Below are 21,610 nucleotides of genomic sequence, written 5' to 3'. Positions count from 1 at the left end.
TTATAACTATCTCTATTCTCTCTCTCTCTCTCTCTCTCTCTCTCTCTCTCTCTCTCTCTCTCTCTCTCTCTCTCTCTCTCTCTGTCTCTCTCTCTCTCTTTCTCTCTTTATGTCTATATATCTCTATCTCTCTTTCTGTCTGTAAATCGTTCCGAACCATGAATTAAATTATTCATTGATCCGTGAATAATTAAACGTGAACAAAGCGAGACAATTCTATTCGTGTTACGTGAATAAATTAAAGCATTGACTTTTGTTTCTATGATCAAAATGATTTGTAAAGTATTATTACTGTGTGTCTGAAAGGACGCATGGAAAGAAAGAAGAAGAAAAAAAAAGAAGTGGAAAAAAGAAAGAGAAAAAAAATCGATTTTAATTTGTCCCTGTTGTCATATCGTATTTGTTGTTAATGAATTTTTTAACTTGATAATTTTTAACTGAATAAAAAATATCGCATATATTTATAATTCGTGCGTGTACGAATAATTAATTTATTACGAAAAAAAAAGAAAAGAAAAAAAAATGAGAAAGAAAGAAAGAAAAATTGATTGATTGATTGATTGATTGATTGATTGATTGATTGATTGATTGATCGATTGATTGATTAAAATCGATTATAATTTATAAAAAATTATTTTAAGTTCGAATTACAAGAATATAATCTGTTAATAGGTCAAATGCCAAAGGGATGGAAGGGGGGGGGAGTAAACGATGAATTTGTTTGATCAATTTTACGTACTTTATTTGAAGATTTAATAAATATCATTTTTCTTATACATTTAGCAAATTAAAACAATACTTTTTAATAAGATTAAAGCGTATAACGACGACGGAAGATACTTCTGTCTAAAAAATGATAACTAAATATTAATTGAATATTAGATAATATATCTAAGTATTACATTTTTTTAAGATTTATTTTCAATAGTCAAAGTATTTAAATACGTAAAACAGTTTCCGTTCGTTAAACGTATAAAAGTAAACTTATTAAATTTTGTTGCATCAATTTTTTTTTCTTTTTTTTTTTTTAAGACGTCAATGAAATGAAACGTTTTATGATCCTTATAATAAAAAGTAAGGATAATGCTCGATCGATACTGCAGTTTGGCCGCACCTTATCATTCTCTCTCTCTCTTTCTCTCTCTCTCTCTCTCTCTCTCTCTCTCTCTCTCTCTCTCTCTTTCTCTCTCTCTCTCTCTTCCCTTTTTTTTCTTTTCTTCCTTTTCTTCCCTCTCTTTTTATTTATTTTCTTTTCTTTCTGCGTCATAATGCCTTTAGGAACGAATCGCGTCGTCGCTGCTGTTTGGTATCGTTAGTTGTGACGTGCGATAAATGGCGATATGAGTTTAGCCTCGACAATTATGTATCGAGTGACAGAATGCGTCAAACCATCGTCACGCCTACCGCGAGTTATCGAAGAAGTGAGAAAAAAAACAAAAAGATAATAATCGAATCTCTCTTTTTCGATGAGCTTGATTTTTGATTTTATTTTTTCATTTTTATTTTTATTTATTTATTTATTAATTTATTTATTTATTTATTATTATTTTTTTTTTTCTAAATACAATTCAGTTTGTATGTGAAACAAACGATTATTATTAAAATGAGATATAAGTCATAATATTCGTATATTATAATATTTTCTATTATAAATAATATATTTTTTCATTGACGAACATTGTTTTTAGAATTTTCGTTTTCTTTTTTCTTAATACAATTCAGTTTGCATTTGCATTTGCCCGATGATCAAGTCGATTATTATAAAAATGATATATAAGATGTATAGATTTATATATTATATTATTATGTATAGATTTATATTTTATATTATAAATTATATTTCGTAATTATATATATATATATATATATATATATATATATTATTATATTATATTTATATATTTCAAATTAGTTCGTGTGATTTATTATATAAATACATACAACGTTAAATTCGACTTAGATTATTTTCGTAATAATATTGGGATAAAAATCGATGAAAAAAATAAGAATAAATTAATTACAATATTTTTATTTATTTATTTATTTATTTTTATTTATTTTTATTTATTTTTATTTATTTTCATCATTTATATGCGAGAACGCGATGACGCACGAGAAGCAGGCGAGCTGCATTTAATGGAGCGGAGTCATCGAAACGTCGCGCTAAAATTTTGCTCCTCGTCGACAGATTTTTCACACGAATCTTTTTTTTTCGACGTCGAAAGCTCTCGTAAGGCTTTAAAAGAGCCAACGAGATAATTTATATCACGACTATCTTGACGGAAATATCAAAGTTAATTGCCATAAGATATACATACATACATACATGTGGACCTATATGCCAAAAGTTTCACTTTCGTACGATTAAAAAAGCTACATTATCGCTTTTTTGGATCTTTTCTTTTCTTTTCGTTTCTTTTTTTCCCTTTTTTTCTTCTTTTGATTTTTTTTTTTTTTTTTTGTCGATGTAACTTCCAGAGCAATTTAAAATCCGCGAAGCGTGTAACTTGGGTAAAAGTAACGTATGCTTGTTCTTCTCACTTAAAAAAAAAAAAAAAAACCTTTTACTATCATGATTTACGACGTAAATAGAACGAGGAATCGCGATTGAATTTAAATCGATCGTTACGATCGTATTACATTTTAAACGAATGTAAATCCTAGTAATTTTCGTTGCTTAGTTAATTAGCAGATAAAACCGATCATTAAAATTAACGACTAATCGATCAAAGATATATATTGGTCAAGGATCAACAATTAATTTATAAACTATTACGTTTTAAGAATATGTCAGTGAATTTAATATAAAAGAAAAAAAAAAAGAAAAAAAGATAAAAAACAAGAAAATAAAAATCCAAAGGTCGTCGTCGGCATCATCATCATCATCATCATCATTATGAGCATGTTGATTCAGAACGATCCTTACGATTGAGAAAGCCTAAGAGAAGAAAGAGACAGGGAGAAACTATTACGCCTCCGAGAATTGATAGTCTCGATGGATTCTTTCCTCGAACAAAATCGACAACGCAGTGTTTGCTCAAATCGTGGGCTGTCTGCGATTTAGTATTCTCCGACCTTAAAGATCGGGGACGAGTGTCTCACCAAAGTTCCCACGTAATTTTCATCAGAATTTCTACGATCCAGAAACTTCGTAACTTTTCAGATTTATCCGTGAATATTAATACATTATTTAATTGATTTTCTCTCTGTGTATTAATAATAAATAATAAATAATAAATAATAAATAATAAATAATATTAATAATGTATTATATAATAAATTTAAGTATATCATAATAATAAAATAAAGGATAAACATAAGTTGAATGGTCTTTTTTTTTTTTTTTTTTTTTTTTTATATGAAAAAAGTAGAGCAATTTATGATTTCTTTATTTCTTCTTCTTCTTCTTGCGTGTAATTTATTTTATTAAGAAAAATATAATAAGTGAGTACTTTGAGGAATATTTATAAAAAAAAAAAAAAAAAAAAAAAAAAAAAACCCATTATTTTATTGGAGTTACCGATGTCAAAGAAAATGCAGTATAATTTTGTTAACGACGTTAGCGATGCCAATATCTTCTCCGATTATTATCAAAAATGAAAAAGAAGAAATGTAGGTAGCCCTCAAAATATATTTAAAAAAATAAATAAATAAATTAGTCAGTCACTTTCAAAAAAACGGAATTTTAATATTTTCATTTAATAACAAATCTATAACAGATTGAATTTTCTCGTGAGATTTTCGATAAAAAAATTTCAATAGGTTTTTAATGATTTCCAAAAAATAAAAAAAAAAACTATTACTTTTAAAAAAGAATTTCTCCATTAGAATAATTATATTAGAAATAATCGTGTCCAAATTTTATTCTAATAATCAGTCTCCGTAGTTTTTCAAAGTATCAATGGCTACCGATTTGAAAAACATAATTTCGGGAAAGCATTGTTTAAAGTTTAAGATACGTGTATAATAAAACGTCGAATTTGGTAGGGTCGATATAAAAAGACTTGTATCTTCGTTAATTTCTAGAATTTTCTTTGATAGAAATTTTTTGAGAATAAATTTTTAAGGGATAATATATCGAGTAAAAATAATTTTGAAAGATTGTTTTTTATTTTTTTTTTTTTTTTTTTTTTTATTGAACTTTCTAAATGTATGTAATTCTTTAAATAAACGCAGAAAAAGAAAGAGAGAGAGAGAGAGAGAGAGAGAGAGAGAGAGAGAGAGAGAGAGAGAGAGAGAGAGAGAGAGAGAAAGAAAAAGAGAGAGAATGATACAAATACTTTCTTTCAGTCTAATTATTATATGAACCGTTTATAGTTTTTACTTCGCGTTTTTTTTATTAATTTATTAATTTACTTATCTATATTTAGTTCAAACTTATGTCGAGATTACAAATGCTATTAAAACGTATTTCTATGGAACAAAGTATGTTATTACATTCTATTCGATATTATAGTAATATTCATCGATAATTGCTTCCTGATAATATTAATTATTTAAACCTAGGTATGTACTATATATATATACTATATATATATATATATATATATATATATATATCTTTATACTATATATGTATGTATGTAATATGTATATATAGGTATATAGACGTGATCGTCAGTCGTAACAAAATAACGTAACGTTCATTACATTATTGCATGAAGTAATCATCTCGATCTTGGATCAGATAACATCAACCATAGTCGTCGCACTTGATTCAAGTGAAATTCTAACGGACTCGTTTAGTACAAAAAGAACGTTCGAACGAGTTTTACTTGAACGACGAGCTCAAACGTCTTCCATTTCTTCTATATTATTGAAAATAAATCGAAATATCTTATTATGAAACATATTAAAAATGAAAGATGACAAAATAAAAGTGATAAAAGATCAACGAATAAATATGTAAATAAAAAAGAAGAATAATGAATAATGAAATCATTGGCGCAGAAGAAAAAAACCCACGAAGCATTAATTTCCAAAATGTTTCTTCCAAAAAAAAAAAAAAAAAGTGAAAGTAAAAGTAAAAGAAGAAATAAAAAATAAAAAAGAAATAATAAAATCCTAATATGGCGGCACGAAAATCAAGACGAAAAACATTTATGTATTTACATTTTCAAAATTTTAATTAAGAATAAAATATAAAAAAAATAATAAAGTGTAGTGAATGGGTGAGAGGGAGAAGAGGGAACTGAAAGAGAGAGAGAGAGAGAGAGAGAGAGAGAGAGAGAGAGAGAGAGAGAGAGAGAGAGAGAATATTAATAGAAAAAAAAAGAAAAAAAAAATAAAACAAAAGAATAAAAATCTATATCATCCATATTAAAAGTGTACAAGCGTGTGTAATATAAATAGTAAGGTAAGAGAAAAGAATATATATAGTATGTATATATTGTATACAAGACGGAAGAGTTTGTCGTTAGTGGTGGGGATAGATTAAGTGGGTAGAGAGGGGAGACTCGAGATATTCGGATAGGTAGTAGGAGGACAAACGGTTTAGTAGAGAGTCGGACGTCCGTCGTGGTACGTCGTTTCTGCTTTGTCTCTCGCGTTTCTTTTTCTGTTTTTATTTCTCACACTTTTTCTCTACACACATACACACATTCTCTCTCTCTCTCTCTCTCTCTCTCTCTCTCTCTCTCTCTCTCCCTTTTTCTCTTTCTATAATTTTTTATTAATTTTCGATTACGTACGAATTGTTTCCGTTCACTCGCATACATATACAAACATTATCCGTCACCCACTCATTATTGCACGTAAAGAAGAAAAGGATCGAATTTTTGGAACAATTTATCTGCGTGTGCGTGTGCGTCCTGCGTGCATTTGCATCGTGTCGCGTCGTCGAGGATGTGAAAAAATAAAAATAAAAAAAAGAAAGAAAGAAAAGGAAGAACAAAACTCGAATTTGTTATTTTTCAATTCCATGTGAACTATAGAAGTGATATTATTCTTTTCCAGGGATGGTGGAAAAGGGTGGGAAAGAAAGAAAGAAAGAAAGAAAGAAAGATATAAATAAATAAATAAAAAGAAAAATGAATTAAAAATACGAAAAACGAACAATAAGAAAGAAGATAAACTATCGTGGAGAAACATTATGAAAGAATTTGATTTAACGTTAAACGTAGCATTAACGTAAGAAAAATAATAATATTGTCTTTAGAGATTAGAGATTAGAGTATAGTAGTTCTCTTCTTAATGACTCTTATTCGTGAATAAATAGATGTGTGTAAAACGATCGATTGATCGTTTCCAGAGGCCAACGACTTTTTGCGAAGACGATGAAGAGAACGACGATAGGTAACAATTAATAGTCGATAAGACTATTTATTTTTTTTATACTCTAACGATACGAAACAATAATTAACGTTTACTACGTTATTTCTTTATACGTAGGTAACGTCGTCGTAAAAGACGACATTGTAACGCGTACGAGAAATACACAGTTTGCGTGATCAAGGTGTTGTGTGAATTTTTGATCAACTCTATGAATGTATCTGTGCCCTATGTATGTATATATATATATATATATATACATAGATGGTACGTATAGTTTTCCTTCTCCGTCGTTGTCATTGTTAGTATCGTAGTCCGTTGTCAGACGTAGTCGTATCTCTTCTTCTTCTTCATTTCTTTTCTCATACACACAGACAAAACTATTCAGTCATTTAAGATGCAGGATGCACAAGAGCGAGAATGGCGTAAGGCGTCGCATTTAAAATCATCCTATCTCGTGGAAATGGAAAGAAAGGGAAGAATTTAAAATTTATTTATATATTTGTTCGTTAGAATTTTTATTTTCTTTTTTTTTTATCTTTTTCTATTTTTGCTTTTCTATTTTTACCTTTTTTCTATTTCTTTTTTTTTTTTTTTTTTTTCGAAATCGTTCGTATCCAACATTTTCGAAATCGTTCGTATCCAACATTGATTAACATCTTTCGTTTCTTTCATCTTTCGTTTAGTTGTAAATTTTTTTTTTTATTTTATTCCAAGTCAAATTTAACGATCGTACACAAATTACGCGTACGTAACGATTTTATTATTTTTATTATTATTAATTATCATGTCGCAAGAAGATTCGTTAATCGAATTTTTGTAAATCAATAGTGTAAACGTATAAATAGTTTCTATGATGCGATTAATAAATCCTATTTTGCTTTAGAGAATATTACAAAATGTTTTAAGATCGAATCGTAAAAGGAAGAAAACACGCACGCAATCACGTATTATACATTTACACATATACATACACAAACATATACTCATATATATATATATACATCACATATAAATGGGCGTATATGCGCGAGCAAGAAAAACACGACGACCATAAACGTCGTACATACATAAGATTAATTAAATCTTGCCAGTGTTAATGCGTAGATCGTGCTAACGTGATCCACGATCCGCGACGCTTACGTAACGTCGACGAAGCTAGTTTCATCCGGAAGTAGAAGGACCACTTCGAGCGTGAACTCGGAAACGATCGATTTTCTTAACCTTATCTAGCTCTGCTCTTTTTCGTTTCGACAAATAAAATATCCGATCGTAAGTGTGATCTTGAAGAAGAAAACAATCTAAAAAAAAAAAAAAAAAAAAAAAAAGAAAGAAAAAGAAAAAACAGGAAAAGTAAGAAAAGAACGGAACAAATAAAAGAAGAAGAAAGAAGAAAGAAGAGAAAAGTTTTGGACGAGGATTTAATTTGGTCCGATTGAATTCGATTCAATCGATCGATAAAAAATCGATCTATCCGATCGAACCGATCGATATCTCATTTTTTTTCTTTTCTTTCTTTCTCGATGTTATTACGAAAAAGGAAATCTACGAAGCAAGAAGTCCGGATATGTGCGAACTGATGGCGGCTACCCGGTGACCGAGAAACGCGATTGCAACGCGTGCAACGAACGAATCGAAAAAACGCTTGAAGAAATAAAGAGAGATAGAGATACATAGATACATAACTAGATAGATAGATAGATAGATAGATAGATAGATAGGAATAGTTATAGAGATAGAGAGAAGTGAGAAAAAAGAGAGAGAAAAAGAGAGAGAGAAGAAAAGAAGGAAGAAAGAAGGTGGGCGAACGATAAGAGGAACAACGTGTGAAAAATGGCTTTAATAGCTCCAAGAAACAGCTCTCCAGTTGTACGCGACAAGGAGAATATTCCGGCCTACGATGTATGTATAGTATTTTCATACTCTGTTTACATTATATAGAATAATAACGCATGTCTTTATTCTATAACATCTTACATTTTACTTTAACGATTATCACCTAGTACTTAACTATTAACGTCTTGTTAGTTGAAAGCTGTTAACATTATTTTCGAGAGAGTGAGGGAGAGAGAGAGAGAGAGAGAGAGAGAGAGAGAGAGAGAGAGAGAGAGAAGGTCATTTGACAGAAAAGTTTTATTATATATACCTATGCATATAACATTATAATATATATATGCGTATGTATGTATGTATGTATGTAAGTGGTTTGTTCATCTCTTTTCATCACTTTTCTTTTTCTGATCACGCTATCTCATATGTTAGTAACTACATACAGTCTTTCTTTATTCATCTTGTTCATTCTAACAATACGTTTCGAACTATAAAAAGACGTTCGTGTGTATGTGCTGTGTAAGTATATATGTATGAATGTATATAGGTATATAAAATACATAGAATATATATAAGGATTTACATTGGTGTTTACTGATAAACGATGGTAACTTCTAATGTCACGGTCGTCTCCTATTCCTCGGTATAAGGAGCAAACTAATGTGTCGCTTTTAATAGAATAACGTTTAACGCATCGTTGACCTACAAAGGGAAACTAGGAAGCGAAAAAACGAAACCTCACTGATAAATTCTTTAAGTTATACATACACATCTATATGTATATATATATACACATATTATATATATATATATATATATATATATATATATATATATATATAAAATATCGTGCTGTGTAAAGATCAAACACTCGACCAGTTTCTATATACACACATATTGACAGCTAGTGTATATATACACATTCGTTTCTTCATATCACTATGTCCATATATATATACGTGTGTGATATATATATACATATGGATATGTATATGTATATTTTTTTAAATCACAGTTATCCAATTAATGATCATTCAATACATTTATTTCTTTTATATATATATATATATATATATATATATATATATATATATATATATATATATATATATCTGAGATATATATTCGATTGAAGACATTTAATACAATGCAAGTTTTATTCAGTAAATAAATCCGTTATAGTATTTGAATGAGATGTACGTAACTTATTTTTCAAATAAAAATAAAATCCTTTTGAAAAGATCGTACATTCTTGCAGCGAGGAAACTTGTGATAATAGAAAAATATAAAGAGAGAGAGAGAGAGAGAGAGAGAGAGAGAGAGAGAGAGAGAGAGAGAGAGAGAGAGAGAGAGAGAGAGAGAAAGTAAGAGATAGAGAATACCTGGAGGAACTTAAAGTCCTAATGGAGCCGCAATTAATTATTACCGAGCAATGAGCCAATAAACAAGCGGTTATACGGGCACTAATTATTTGCTGCAGGTGATAAGTATGGTTTCAAGTTGGTCCGTCCCTCTGGCGAACATATGCGTTTGGTTTAATAAACGCATCCCCAGCTAAATATTTTTTGTTCGTTAAGCAAATGTATTGTTTGCTTGAATCTACGCTTATCTACGTTTATATATATATATATATACTTTTATGTACGATATATATATGTATATATATGTATATAAAATACACAAAGAAATGTTTTGCTTCGTTATCGCAAAGAAATGAAAAATTACGTAAAAAAAAAAAAACAATGAATCACCTTTTTTGTTATAAATATCATTGTAATTGTCATAATTGTCGTTATTATCGTCGTCGTCGTCATAATCATTAAATTTTTTTTTTCAATGATCCTTCGGACTTATTATTTGCAGTTCGGATTTATTCTTTGTTCGATACATATATATGTATACCTATACCACCGTTTATATACACCATGAAACGGGCAACAACTCTACTCGAGATATCACTATCTTTGACTAACCTACTGACGTGAAACTGTTGTTCACCGTTTATTCCAACCTGTTCAACTCATTCAATGTGCGTTGCTTTTGACGTACATTATTCTCAGGATTTTTTTTTTTTTTATATTATTGTACGTACGTATAATTACAATTTATACGTCATCAGTGTACGTCCAAAGGAAATCCTTCTGTTTCCTTTTTATTCTTCTTTATTATCATCGATTAATTAATTAATTAATTAATTAATATATATATATATTAATTAATTAATATATATATATATATATATATATATATATATATATATAGCACGTGCTTGCATAGTTCCACGTATCGACTGACCAAAGCACTTTCTAGCAAAGATTTTCTTTTTCTTTTGTAAATCTAATAGTCCGTTTTATTATCCTTCGTTTTTAATCTATTTTATACGTCACTTTTAATCGTAATATTTTTTTTTTTTTTATAACGTTTATCGTTCGATTATCATTCATATTTCCTGATTTATAATGTTGAAAAGTATTTGTTATGTTTTCTATAGAAAATAGAAACGTTAAAATTGAAGCCAAACGTTTGTTGTAGAAGGAAGTAAATGTCCTATGCAGAACTAATCAAGAAGTCGATCGAATTTTTTTTTTTTTTTTTATTTATTTATTTTTTTATTTTCTTTATTTTTTTTATGAATTTTTTTTTTATGGTAAATGCTTTCATCAACGCTCTCGTCTCGACACTTTTATGTATACAGGATATGTGCTTAGACTGTCTTCATAACAAACAAGATTATCATACCTTATAAAGACCGTACCCGGTATAAATCACTAACGTTCTAGATCCCTTGCTCGAGGATTTATCATAAAAAGAAGAACGATACCTGTTTCGTTCCTTTCCTCGAGCTGTCGTAAAAATATCGTGGCAAATCAATTTTGTTATACTTCAAAAGAAATAAAGAAAATCTAAAATCACGTTTATAAATATCTTATTTAATTTTTTTTATCCATATCTTTTTATCGGCTAAAAGGAAAGTTGTTCTTATATTAACTGTCAATAACTTTGTGTAACTTTGAAACTGTACAATACCTGTGGATTTGTAAAATTTTATTTCGCTCACCTTCGTCATAATTTTAATTGACATTTGTTATTTTGAAATTTTTCATTTTGTTTTTTTTTTTTGTTTTTGTTATAAAGTACAAATTATTCTTAGTACGAATGAAAAATAATTTATGGATGGATTAAAAGGAATGAAATTAAAATTAACTTTACGTTTAGTATAATATACTAAATAATATAAATAATACTATAAATTTCACACATACATACGTATACGTGAATGAAAGATGACTTATAAGACATTATAAGAACATCAAAGTAAAAATTAACTTTAAATTCTAGGTACACCATAAACAAAATATCTAATAAATTTCACATTGTATAACTCTTGTTTGTGGACAAAGAAAACAAATTTTTTTCTATGAAGTTTCTAACGGTTAAGAGAATGAATTAAAAAGAATATTAATTGCAAAAAAAAAAGAAAAGAAATAAGAAATAAAACAAAGTACATTTTTTTTTTAACTATCTCTCGATCGGGAGATAGCAAAAGGATCTAAGGGAAACAAAGAAAGAAATAATGAAAAAAAGAAAGAGAGAGAGAGAGAGAAAAAGGCGAAACGCGATCGATCTCACGACTCTCGTAATTAATTTGACCGAAGAGAAAGGCCTCCCTAGGGCTGCACCTTCGCTCTAACACATTCCTAACGCGTTCGTCGTATGTTATTTGCACGTGGCAAAAGGGAAACGCGAGATTCGAATGGGATAGAAATATATATATATATATGTATATATATATATATATATGACTGTAACAACAGGGCGTGGCTTTGTTTTCTATGGTTGTCACATGGAAAAGGGATACTCATACGAAACCCATAATAGGGACTGTGTTAAATCGATTCCCGTGTATAATTAAGCTAACGCGCGTGCATGCGTGTATATACTTTATCAAGAACTAGTGATAGACAAACGGGGGTGTGAGTGGGTGGGGCTGTAAAGAAGATGGGGCTGAGGTAAACATACCTTTTTATCTTATTAAAATTTTCACGACTCGCTTCAAAATATATACTATGAAATATCGACTTCAATAAAATCGACACAAAAAAGTTCTCGTTAGATCATTATATTTAAAAGAAAATGAATATAAGTATAAGTAAAATGATTTTTAATTTACTTATTTATTTATTTTTAATAAATAAATAAGTAATAAATTTTATTTATTTATTTATTTAATTTTTATATTTATCTTATTTTATGTTTCGACAAAGAAATAATTATTTATACGAATTGTTATATATTCAATAATATTAGATTAATTGTATAGTTGTATGTAACCAATCTAATTTACATCTAATTTACAGTTAACATCGTGTAAAATTTTAAAACCACGTAAAAACATTTGTAGGATGTTCAAGTCTTATTTATCATAGTTTTTATCATAAAATTAAATTTTCGTTCATATCCGAAGATTAATCATTGTTAACTCTAATTTCGTCCTTTTACTTGAAATTATTATATCGTATAGTCACAGACTGATATAAAAGTTATATTATAATAAGTTTTACTTTTCTTTCTTTCTCTCTCTCTCTCTCTCTCTCTCTCTCTCTCTCTTTCCTCTCTTTTTTTTTTCTTTTTTTGACATGACAAAAAATTCAGTTAAACAAGTTTCTCAAGATAATCTACCTCTTGTAATCGCAATAATCCACGTGATCTTAAAGATGCAATTGAATTTGATCTATGATTATCATAAAAAAAAAAAAAATAAATAAATAAATAAAAAAGATGAAAGAGAAAGAAAAAAAAAGAACTTTATTTTTTAATATAACATTAAAAAGATCTATGAAATAAACAAAAATGTGATATTCGATTTCGATCTGTAATCAATTTTTATGATGCACATGAAATTTTCATTTAATACATTAAATAATACGATATAATGAATGACGATTATACATACATATATGCATAATTACACACATACCTACATACATACATACAAACATACATGCATAGATAGATAGATATTACATATTGTAACGGTTCTGTTTATCCTATTGAAAAATAAGTAAATAAGTTTATCCGAAGGGAAGTAAAGAAGAAGCCAGTTGTCGGGTTGATCGGTTTAGCGACCTTGCATGTCAGGGTTACCCTCGATTGATCTTACTGTAGATCGATAAATATTTATTGCCTTTAACGTTCGTTCGCGTCTCGGTGACGACAACCTTGAAGGAATCTCTGATGTTATTCGCACGATTCGACGTATGCACGTTTACCTTTTATCTTCTCTCTCTTTCTCTCTTTCTCTCTCTCTCTCTTCCTTTTTTTCTCTCTCTCTCTCTCTCTCTCTCTTTTCTTTCTTTCTCTTTCTCATTCAAGCGAATGAACAGATTACGTAAGGTGACGTGTATTATGCGAGAAAGACCTTGTCTACCATCGGTTACGCGTTACGTCATCTGTACACGTTGGATGTAAGCTGTATAACCACCTTTGCCAATGCTACTGCTCCTGTTGCTGTTACTGCTACTGTTACTACTGCTGCTGATGCTGATGTTGCTGCTGATGCTACTAATGCTGTGGCTGCTCCGTTGTATTCATCCCCCCTCCCTATGTTCTCATGTCCCCCTGTCCGTATAACTATTATTCCTAGCAGCAATATCCAGTGATGATTCTCATCTTTCTCGCGAGTTTCAAAGTCCTCACGATCGAGCTACGTATATAATGTATATCTCTATACCTCTATACCTATACTTATACGAATACGCATACGCATACGCATATCGTTTTACTCATAGTTATTTTCCTCTCATTAGAGTCATAGCTTGAACCTGTCTCGATCGGACTCGTTCTCATAATGGGAATTTAATGTCTAAAATTGAATCTGTTTTGTCATCTATTTAATCGACATTTTCTATAGTTCTAAGAATTTCTTTTATGTTTTATGTATGAATTTATGTACGTATGTATGTATGGATGGATAGATGGATGGATTAGATTGATGGATGTATTTTGTTTGTAATGTTTCGTAAAAATATTATTTTGAAGTTAATTATTAACGCTAATATATTTTTCAGATTGATTCTGTTATCATCTCTTAAAATCTCTTAAGATCTTAAAGATAATTTTTATTCTTTTACGAGTTTGTTTGATATTTATGTATATATGTATATGTATCTATGTACATATGTATGTAAATATATGTATGTATGTATGTAATTTGTTTTGTAGAAACATTATTTTGAGAAATTGCATTATTCGATCTCTCGATCTTTTTTTTTCTTTTTTTTTTCCTTTTTTTTCTCTTATTATCGAAAATTTTCTTTTTATCGAAAGTAAAATTACAATATATTAATATTTAACACAGTTAATATTTAACACAATTCATCATAATATAATTTTCATATTTAATTTCCATTCTAATGTTTAACAATAATACATTTCGTATATATAATACGTATAATACATTTCTGCGTAAAAATTTCTAAGAAATAAAAAGAAGAAAAAAAAAAAGAAAAAAAATAATAATAAAAAGAATCGTCGCATCGAAGGATTTGATCGATAAATTAACAAAGGACATATAATTGTGATAAAATTCATAATTTCTTGAATATTTTCTTATACGCGTTAATTTATCGATAATTACGTCAACGAGTTCGTGAAGCTCGTGAGCTTTGTTCAATAAAAAGAGGCACTTAATAACGTTTCGAGAAAAAAAAAAATATTTTTATTCATAGTTAAGCTTTACGGTAGCACCGATCATTTACGTTATCACTTCGAAACTTGTTACTCGTGCTGAACGATTTAGCATGGAAATACATATTTATCTCTCTCTCTCTCTTTCTCTCTTTTTTTCTCGTTAACGCCCAAGCAGGAGTTTTTTCTCAGTTGCTCGAAGCGTCGTAAATCGATCAGGTCGGACCGTAATACACATTGGCCTTATCCTTACTACTACCAGCACCAACATCACCATCAGCACGAACACCATCACCAGTACCACAACACCCCACTTCCCCACCCCACGCACATACCGTTATTGTTTTACGCGCGACAAGTCAATGCGTTTTCGCGTGAATGGAGGTGGCCCAGATGGAAAGATCGGAATTATGGATTTCTATATTTGGTTGATGCCCACGTATACAGTAAAGAACGTCGTCTTCCCTCTGCTTGTTGATACGAGCAATAGAAACAAAGAAAAGAAAGAAAGGAAAAAAATAGCACGCATACATATTTGCACGTATGTGTATGTGTATTACATTTGATTTCATATGAACTGGTTAAATCGACCAATCAGCCTTCTTCTCGTTCTTCTCTTATTCTACGAGTTTAATTATCTCGGTCAATGAGCGTGGTATGAAGCGTATAAACAGTTTCATGATACTTTTAAATTTACTTTGACTTTTCACGATATGCGTATTTGTGTGTGTGTGTGTGTGTGTAAATGTATATGTAACTATTGTATGTATATACATGTGTGTATGTGTATGTGCATGTGCTCTGAATTCTCTTTGTTTTGTAATGATAAATGTTTTATTGATACGTAGTAAAGAGAAAATATTGTTACTTTATTTATTTATTTATTATTATTATTATTATTATTATTATTATTATTATTATTATTATTTTATTTTATTTTATTTTGTTTTATTTTATTTTATTTTATTTTATTTTATTTTATTTTATTTTATTTTATTTTATTTTATTTATCTAATCGTATTTTGTCAAAATTTAATTGTAGATATAAGACGTGTTTACGAATTTGTTGGATACTGTTGGAAACATAATTTTAATTACGTTAGTTATATTATTTTAGGGTCTTTCATAAATTCGTAGTTTTTAATAAAGTTCGATTAAATTTAATAAACTTTTCAGACAATATTGAAGATTATTCGGCTTCTTTTTTTTTTTGTAAAAAGTTTATAAAACATCCAACTTTTAATAATTGCCAATCGAATCTTTGAAATTTCAATATCTATAATTATATTGCAAAATATCTATAAATAATTAAATCAGATGTGTGTGTGTGTATATATATATATATAATATCCTTATTTCGGATTCGTGATAAATTGCCAATCGAATTTTTATAGAGTTTCAATATCGATAATAGTATTAATAAATATGTATAGCATATATTTTGTCATACGAATTTCACGAGTACAGAATAGCCCTATAATCCTTAAATATGTAGGTATATAATATTATTAATTCGAATTTTTAATAATAAGAATAACCAATTTAATTTTTGGTATTTGGATATCATTCGAATTTTCTCAATAATTGATAATCGAATCTTTTGGAATTTCGATATCGATAATAATAATAATACTTAAATAAATGTATGTATTTTTTATTTATATATATAACATTTATTTTTTTAATTAATTAATTAATTTATATATATACAGATACACACACACATATCATATACTTATACACTTTGTTATACGATTTTACCAAATATATATATATAATTTTGGTAGATCGATAAATCTCGTGCTAAAGTACCCTTTCGAAGGAGTTGACTTCGACTTAGCATAAGCATTTTGCTCTTAAGGAACAAGAAACGAGAATGAAACGAAAGATGATATATGCATCCTCGTAATGCATCCGTATTCCGACAAGTTATAGATCATTATGATGGAACGAGTGTAACGCCATGTTGGAGAATAATTCTCTCTCTCTCTCTCTCTCTCTCTCTCTCTCTCTCTCTCTCTCTCTCTCTCTCTCTCTCTCTCTCTCTCTCTTTTCTCTTGCCGTTGGCAAGTAGAGGGAAGTAAACACGTAGACGATTTAATCTAGAAAAAAAAACGAGGAAAAAAAAAGAAAAAGACATTGGCAGTTCGTATGCAAGGACGACAAGCTGGTGCATCATCGCTAAAAACGTATCGACCGGTTTTATGTTATTCCTTTTTTCTTTTCTTTTTTTTTCTTTTTTCCTAAATTTGACTACCAATTTAACCTTTTGAACGACGTCATTTTACAGAGTAATACCTCGTTAATCATTTCACTAACTCTCTAATTATTTCTTACCTATCATTATCTACAACGGTAGATATGCCTTATGTATAATAACATATATTTAGATCGCATATAGTAAATCTCTATAAGTATTATTTTCTTAAAATAATCATGTTTTTTTTTTTTACTTTTTCTATTTCTTTTTTTTTCCTTATGTTGAAAATACTTCCACTGAGTATATAGACAGTCTTATCAATTTCTAGTTCAAACATTTTATAATGATACAAAACAAATAATTGCACAAATAAGTAGGTGCAAACACACACACACACATCATGAAATTTTATTATTCATATATATGAAATTTTCATTATAAAATATGATATTTATTGATTTGATTAATAGTAATAAACATATATTTATGATAACGAGTGCGTATATTCAAACATGACAAACACTTTAGTGTTTTTTTTTTAAAAAGAATTTCCGATCGATTTCTAAATAATCCAATCGATGTTCTCGATGGGATCATAAAATGAGAAAGATAGAAATAGGTAGACAGATAGACAAACAGACAGAGAGATATAGATCGAGTGCATTTCAGGTACACCTACCAGGTATAAACGTTTTATATACGTGAGAACGGTGATCGGTGAACGCACGTACACGCATACATATACACACACATATGTATGTGTATATTATGTATATATGTGGACACGAATGCGCGTGCCACGGATAACTTTGTGCATCTACGGTTATCGTATGTAACGTTTCGTAATGTTCGACTTCGTCGTTTGATCGTTACGAAATGATCTTGTGTATTTACTTGTTGATGGATGGCCGCCGATCAAATTCGACGTGAACTTGTGAGAGAAAGAGAGAGTAAGAGAGAGAGAGAGTAAGAGAGAGAGAGGCGATGACGATCTCAATAAAAGAAAATGGAGGAAGATAGAGAAATGATCTTAATAAAGAGAAAGAGAGAGAGAGAAAAAAGAACTTTCAACATGAACTCTTTGTACATGGACTTGAAAGAGTAGGAGGAAGAGGAGGAAGAGAAGGAAGGAGGATTTATTTAGAGGGCTATAGACCTCATTACAGTCGGTAATGACAGTACGGACGGTCATTAAGCCACGAATGGCGAAGCTCTTTCGCTTCTACGGTCAGATATCTCTCTTTCTGTCTCTCTTTCTCTTTCTCTCTCTCTCTCTCTCTCTCTCTCTCTCTCTCTCTCTCTCTCTCTCTCTCTCTCTCTCTCTTGTATCCATGCAATCGTTCGTAGCTCGAGGTTTCTTCGTGTCCTAAGTAGAACGTGTGTATATGTAGCTAGTAGTAATGGCCAATGTTAGTCTTTTAACGTGAGTTGGATCAACACCGGACACATACGTGGTAATTACTTACGTATATATAAACTCTTTTTGATTTATCAAAATAAATGAGACGTGGCTCGAACATTCGATACAAGCTCTGCGAGTTCCTAGGAAAGATATTCGTGTATATCATTACGCACGATGAGAGAGAGGGAGGAGAGGGAGAGCTATGTTCGAAAAAAAAAGAGAAATAGAAAATATGTTACAATCAATGAAGGATGAAAATAATCACGTCGTTAAATTGTATCTTTGAATTTTAAATGTTTTATTTTGAATTGTAAATGTATATATTTTAATCTCATTTTGATCGCATATTAATTAATGAAGCGATAATAAATTTCAAATTTAATTGTTTCCAATGAAATATTCACATTTATTTAATTTAATTTAATTTAATTCTATTTTATTTTATTTTATTTTATCAACAAACGGCTTTTATGTGAAAAATGATTCTTCACGTTTATCTAATAAAAAGAAAAAGATATATTTATATATATATATATAAAAAAAGAAAAAGAAAGAGAGAGAGACATCTCGTGACCGATCGTTCGTGAAAATATTAATTATAGGATGTAATCGATCATCGATAAAATGACATCAAAGCATTTCCTAATTACCATTGCAATCAACCAGCGTTTGACCTATTCGGTCGACGAATATCTACAGTGCTACCTCGATTCATCTAACGAATCAGTCTGAACGTTCAATCGATCTGTCGACCGATCGAAATATATACACTACTACACTATAATTTTGTTCGCTTTTACGTTTTCTCGACCTACGCCTCGATCTCGATTCGTCACGATCAACGTTCGAACAAAACGCGTTACTTCCGGCGACGTTGTATGATATTTTTTCTGACTTGATGACGTTAGAAAAATCGACGAAACTAAATAAAACCGGTTTTGTTTATCCTTTTTTTTCTTTTTTTCATTATTATTGTTTTATTTTTTATTTATTTATTTATTTTGTTTATTTTTTTTTTTTTTTTGATTATAAAAAGAAATGACACGAAATAAAGGCTAGGAATAAACCTTGAGAAAGATTAGAATGATTTTCTATTAATTTTGTTTAATATCTATCGAAATAATATAAACAAAAAAATTAGTAGAAAATAAATGTATCGATTGAAATAGATTGCATTCGTTCACAGTAAAGATCGTAAAAATAATAATTACAAGCTTTATTATACCAATTAATTTACTTTGTCGATAACACTCGAGCTCGAGCAATAATTATATTTATTTTCATTGACTGAGCGTGTCGATTTTATTTGGAAGGAAAAAAGAAAAAAAGAAGATAAAAGGGAAAAGAAAAGAAAGAAAGAACATTTTCTATTTCAGGGTTTGAGTGAAAAATAAAATAAAATAAAAGAAAAAGCAAAAATTGTGTAAAAATAAAAATAAAAACCAATTGTATATAATGACTCGAGATTAATATTAGATAAATAATGATATGGATGAAGTAAGTAAGCAACCAAGCAAACAAACAAGTAAATAAGTGCGTTCTCTCGTTCTATAATATGTCTACAATATAGATAAGTACTACCATACATATATGGTATGTAAGTATATATAATATATAATATAATATATATATGTATGTATGTATATATATCGTGTCGATCGAGTTTTAGAAAGTAGCAATATACGTTTTCTCATCTCTCATCTTTCTCTTCTTTCCGCGAAGAGAGTTCACCTCGATGACGTTGCTGCGACCATGCAGCACGTTGATTCCTTCTTCGGTATTACTAGTAGTAGGTACTCGTATGTACTAGATATAAAAAGAAAAAGAAAAAGAAGACGAAGAAGAGAAAAAAAAGGCTGGTTTCCATCCTTTCACGTACCATAAATGGCGGTCTTGATCCGATCGAAAACGCATATAAAAGCGATCGAGCGAGCCAGAGAATTTCCTTCGACGTGAATTATGCATCTAAAGTAAATGGCTACTTCGTAGAAATCGATAACGCATATCCTTTCTTTTCGACTAGGAAATATGAAAACATTTCGATGAGAATTGTTGTTCAGACATGTATGTATATATACATACATACGTACATACATATATATATATATATATATATATCATTATTATGTCATAATATTGATATAACAGATAATAATATATAATATAATAATGTATATATAATACATTATATAATAATAATAATATATATATCTTATAATTTTTTATAAATCGATTTTTGATTGGAGAAGAAAGGGAACTGCAATTTTGGATAAAAAAGATTCGATTAAAAAAAAGAAAAGGAAAGAAAAATTATACACAAAAACCATCCTCTCTCTCTCTCTCTCTCTCTCTTTTTCTCTTTCTCTCTCTTTCTCTCTCTCTCTCTCTCTCTCTCTCTCTCTCTCTCTCTTTCTCTCTCTCTCTCTTTCTCTCTGAATAAAAAATCAAAACGCATGCTCGCATTTTCATTAGCACGAACATTTATTGTTTCACGAATACTTTCCCGTGGAAGGCATTTGCAAGGCGTAATCACTTTGTTCGACTTTACACGCTTCGTAATTTTTCGAATGGATCGTTGAATCACGGCCTTATATGAAATAGTCGACATGAATTCCATTCGAATCTTTTAAGTCAATAAATCTTTATCTTCGATTATTCGAAGAAGGTAGTAAGAATCTAAAATTCATTTAATTTCATTACTCATTTTATTATTATTTCTTTTTAAATATAAAAATCCTTTACCACGAAGATTATCGATCGATTCGAAGTATACGTTCTCTGAAAAAAAAAAAATATATATATATACACGCACACATACATAAACACAGAGGGGGACACGTGCACATGTACGAACTTATAAGAAAGAAAAAGGTGAATGTTAGAGAAGGTTACAAAAGGTAAACAAACCGGGTTTCTCCCGCGCAACTGGTTCTACCCTCGATAAGAGCAAGGTCAATGTTAGCAACAACACTGATTCGAGGGAAAATATTCTGGATGAGAACATAAAGTTGCAAGGTCTCTCTCTCTCTCCCTCTCTCTCTTTGTTTTTCTCTTTCTTATCCTTTCTCTTTGTCACTCACTATCTCTCTTTCTTTCTTTTTTTCCTCTTTCGCTGTCTGTCTTTTTTTGTCTCCTTTAGATGATCTTGGTTGGTTAGTTCGCGTTGTTCTTCTCATCGAAACCGGATACATTCGAGCACGCAAGCAGCACGTTTGTGACCC

General features: G+C 29.5%; 1 protein-coding gene across 13 annotated transcripts in view; it reads left to right on the top strand.

The window, feature by feature from the left end:
* LOC124424389 overlaps positions 1 to 21,610 on the top strand; it is a 117,231-nt gene that overhangs the window by 59,610 nt on the left and 36,011 nt on the right. Inside the window, exons 1-4 of one of the 13 annotated variants that reach the window (XM_046963370.1) lie at positions 5,296 to 6,129; positions 6,218 to 6,294; positions 7,378 to 7,542; positions 7,811 to 8,172. The exons of 7 other annotated variants lie outside the window; for them this stretch is intronic. In XM_046963370.1, coding sequence (XP_046819326.1) covers positions 8,104 to 8,172 — 69 coding nt within the window. In that variant the 5' untranslated portion in view covers positions 5,296 to 6,129; positions 6,218 to 6,294; positions 7,378 to 7,542; positions 7,811 to 8,103. Of the gene's footprint in view, positions 1 to 5,295; positions 6,295 to 6,390; positions 7,543 to 7,810; positions 8,173 to 21,610 lie in introns of those variants that run through there. 5 more of the 13 variants (XM_046963369.1, XM_046963368.1, XM_046963371.1 and 2 more) reach the window with 5 other exon arrangements.

The sequence above is a fragment of the Vespa crabro genome, chromosome 5 (assembly GCF_910589235.1).
Source record: "Vespa crabro chromosome 5, iyVesCrab1.2, whole genome shotgun sequence".
Classification (NCBI taxonomy): Eukaryota; Metazoa; Arthropoda; class Insecta; order Hymenoptera; family Vespidae; genus Vespa; species Vespa crabro.
Note: the sequence above shows the minus strand (reverse complement) of the source record. Positions and strands in the feature narration are given on the sequence as shown.